This window comes from Drosophila guanche, unplaced genomic scaffold (assembly GCF_900245975.1).
Source record: "Drosophila guanche unplaced genomic scaffold, DGUA_6, whole genome shotgun sequence".
NCBI lineage: Eukaryota > Metazoa > Arthropoda > Insecta > Diptera > Drosophilidae > Drosophila > Drosophila guanche.
The window spans coordinates 1-1105 of record NW_022999195.1 but is presented as its reverse complement, the minus strand read 5'-3'; the positions used below and the strand labels follow the sequence as shown (position 1 = coordinate 1105).

At 53.6% G+C, this 1105-nt stretch overlaps 1 protein-coding gene across 1 annotated transcript; it reads right to left on the bottom strand.

Annotated features, from left to right (window-relative positions):
* Positions 1-3: 3 nt before the first annotated feature.
* LOC117591763 lies at positions 4-1084 on the bottom strand (the record flags this gene model as incomplete). The annotated part of the gene is made up of 3 exons (XM_034285074.1): positions 4-168; positions 231-637; positions 699-1084. Coding segments are annotated over 3 exons (958 nt in total), but the record flags the coding sequence as incomplete, so codon positions are not given.
* Positions 1085-1105: the final 21 nt, after the last annotated feature.

Here is a 1105-nt window from a genome sequence, read left to right as displayed (position 1 = left end):
TGCGTATGAGAGGCCGAGATGGCGGCAACTTCCAGGCGGGATTGAAGGGCTGTGCAGGCGATGATGGCAGAGGAGCTGGATGCGAGTACCTCAATCGAGTGGCGGCAGGCGGCGTGTTCTCCGACCGAATCTGCATCGTCACATTCGATCCAAGCGAACTGCGCTGACCTGTTGAAGATGACGAACAGAGTTAGAAAGCGATCAAGGGATTAATTCATTTCAAGACTCACCTCCACTATTATTGGCGACAATTTGTCTGGCATGTTCCAGCGCCATTTGCAAAGGCGACAACCTCACAGTATTTCCATTAACACCTGCGGTTCTTGCCTCAGACATCGTTGCCCTCCTTGAAATTCTCTTCCTGGGCATGTTGGATGTTTGCCGTAAACGTGCGTTGGCCTCCGCAGCCTCCATAGCTGCCGCAGCATCGTCTTCGTCTGTGAGATCAATTACAGCCTTTTCCATCGGCTTGGCAGGAGCCAGGTTTGGTTGCTGCTGGCCATAATTGAGAGCACTGCCGCCACTGCTGCTGGCTGCGGAAACGGGTACAAAGACGATTCCCGTTCCCTTGGGAGGCATTGCGCGCACTGTTGTTGGCTCTTGTTCACCCTGATTGGGTCCAGGAACAGGGCGGGTTCTACGAGGAATTAGAAGATTCTATAGTAAAAGAGCAAACCGTGTGTAATCGGATGACTTACGTTGGATATTGCTGCTTTTGCGTCGTATAAGGACTCCTGTTCCTCATCGCTGCTGCTGATGCAGTGCTTCCTGTGTGCTTTGAGGCATGCATGGGCCTCTGAGTTCCAGTGGGAGAGGCCTGTACGCGACTATTGTTGGACTGGTTGTTCAGTCCAGGGACTGGACGCTGTGGGATAACCTTTTGCAAGCATCCTCCCCGTACCGGCAGCGCAGAAGCAGTGCCAGGTTCCTGGAATGACTGCTGTTGCGCGTTCGAACGCTCGCCTGAACCGCCTCCGAGCAACTCCTGCAATGGCGAACGTAAAGTAGATGTGCTCCCCTTGGAAGGAGTGCTAGTACTACTAGGAGGCGCCAACAGGCTGAACGCAGCATGTGTCTCATCTCCAACCCTGGTAACAGAAATCTC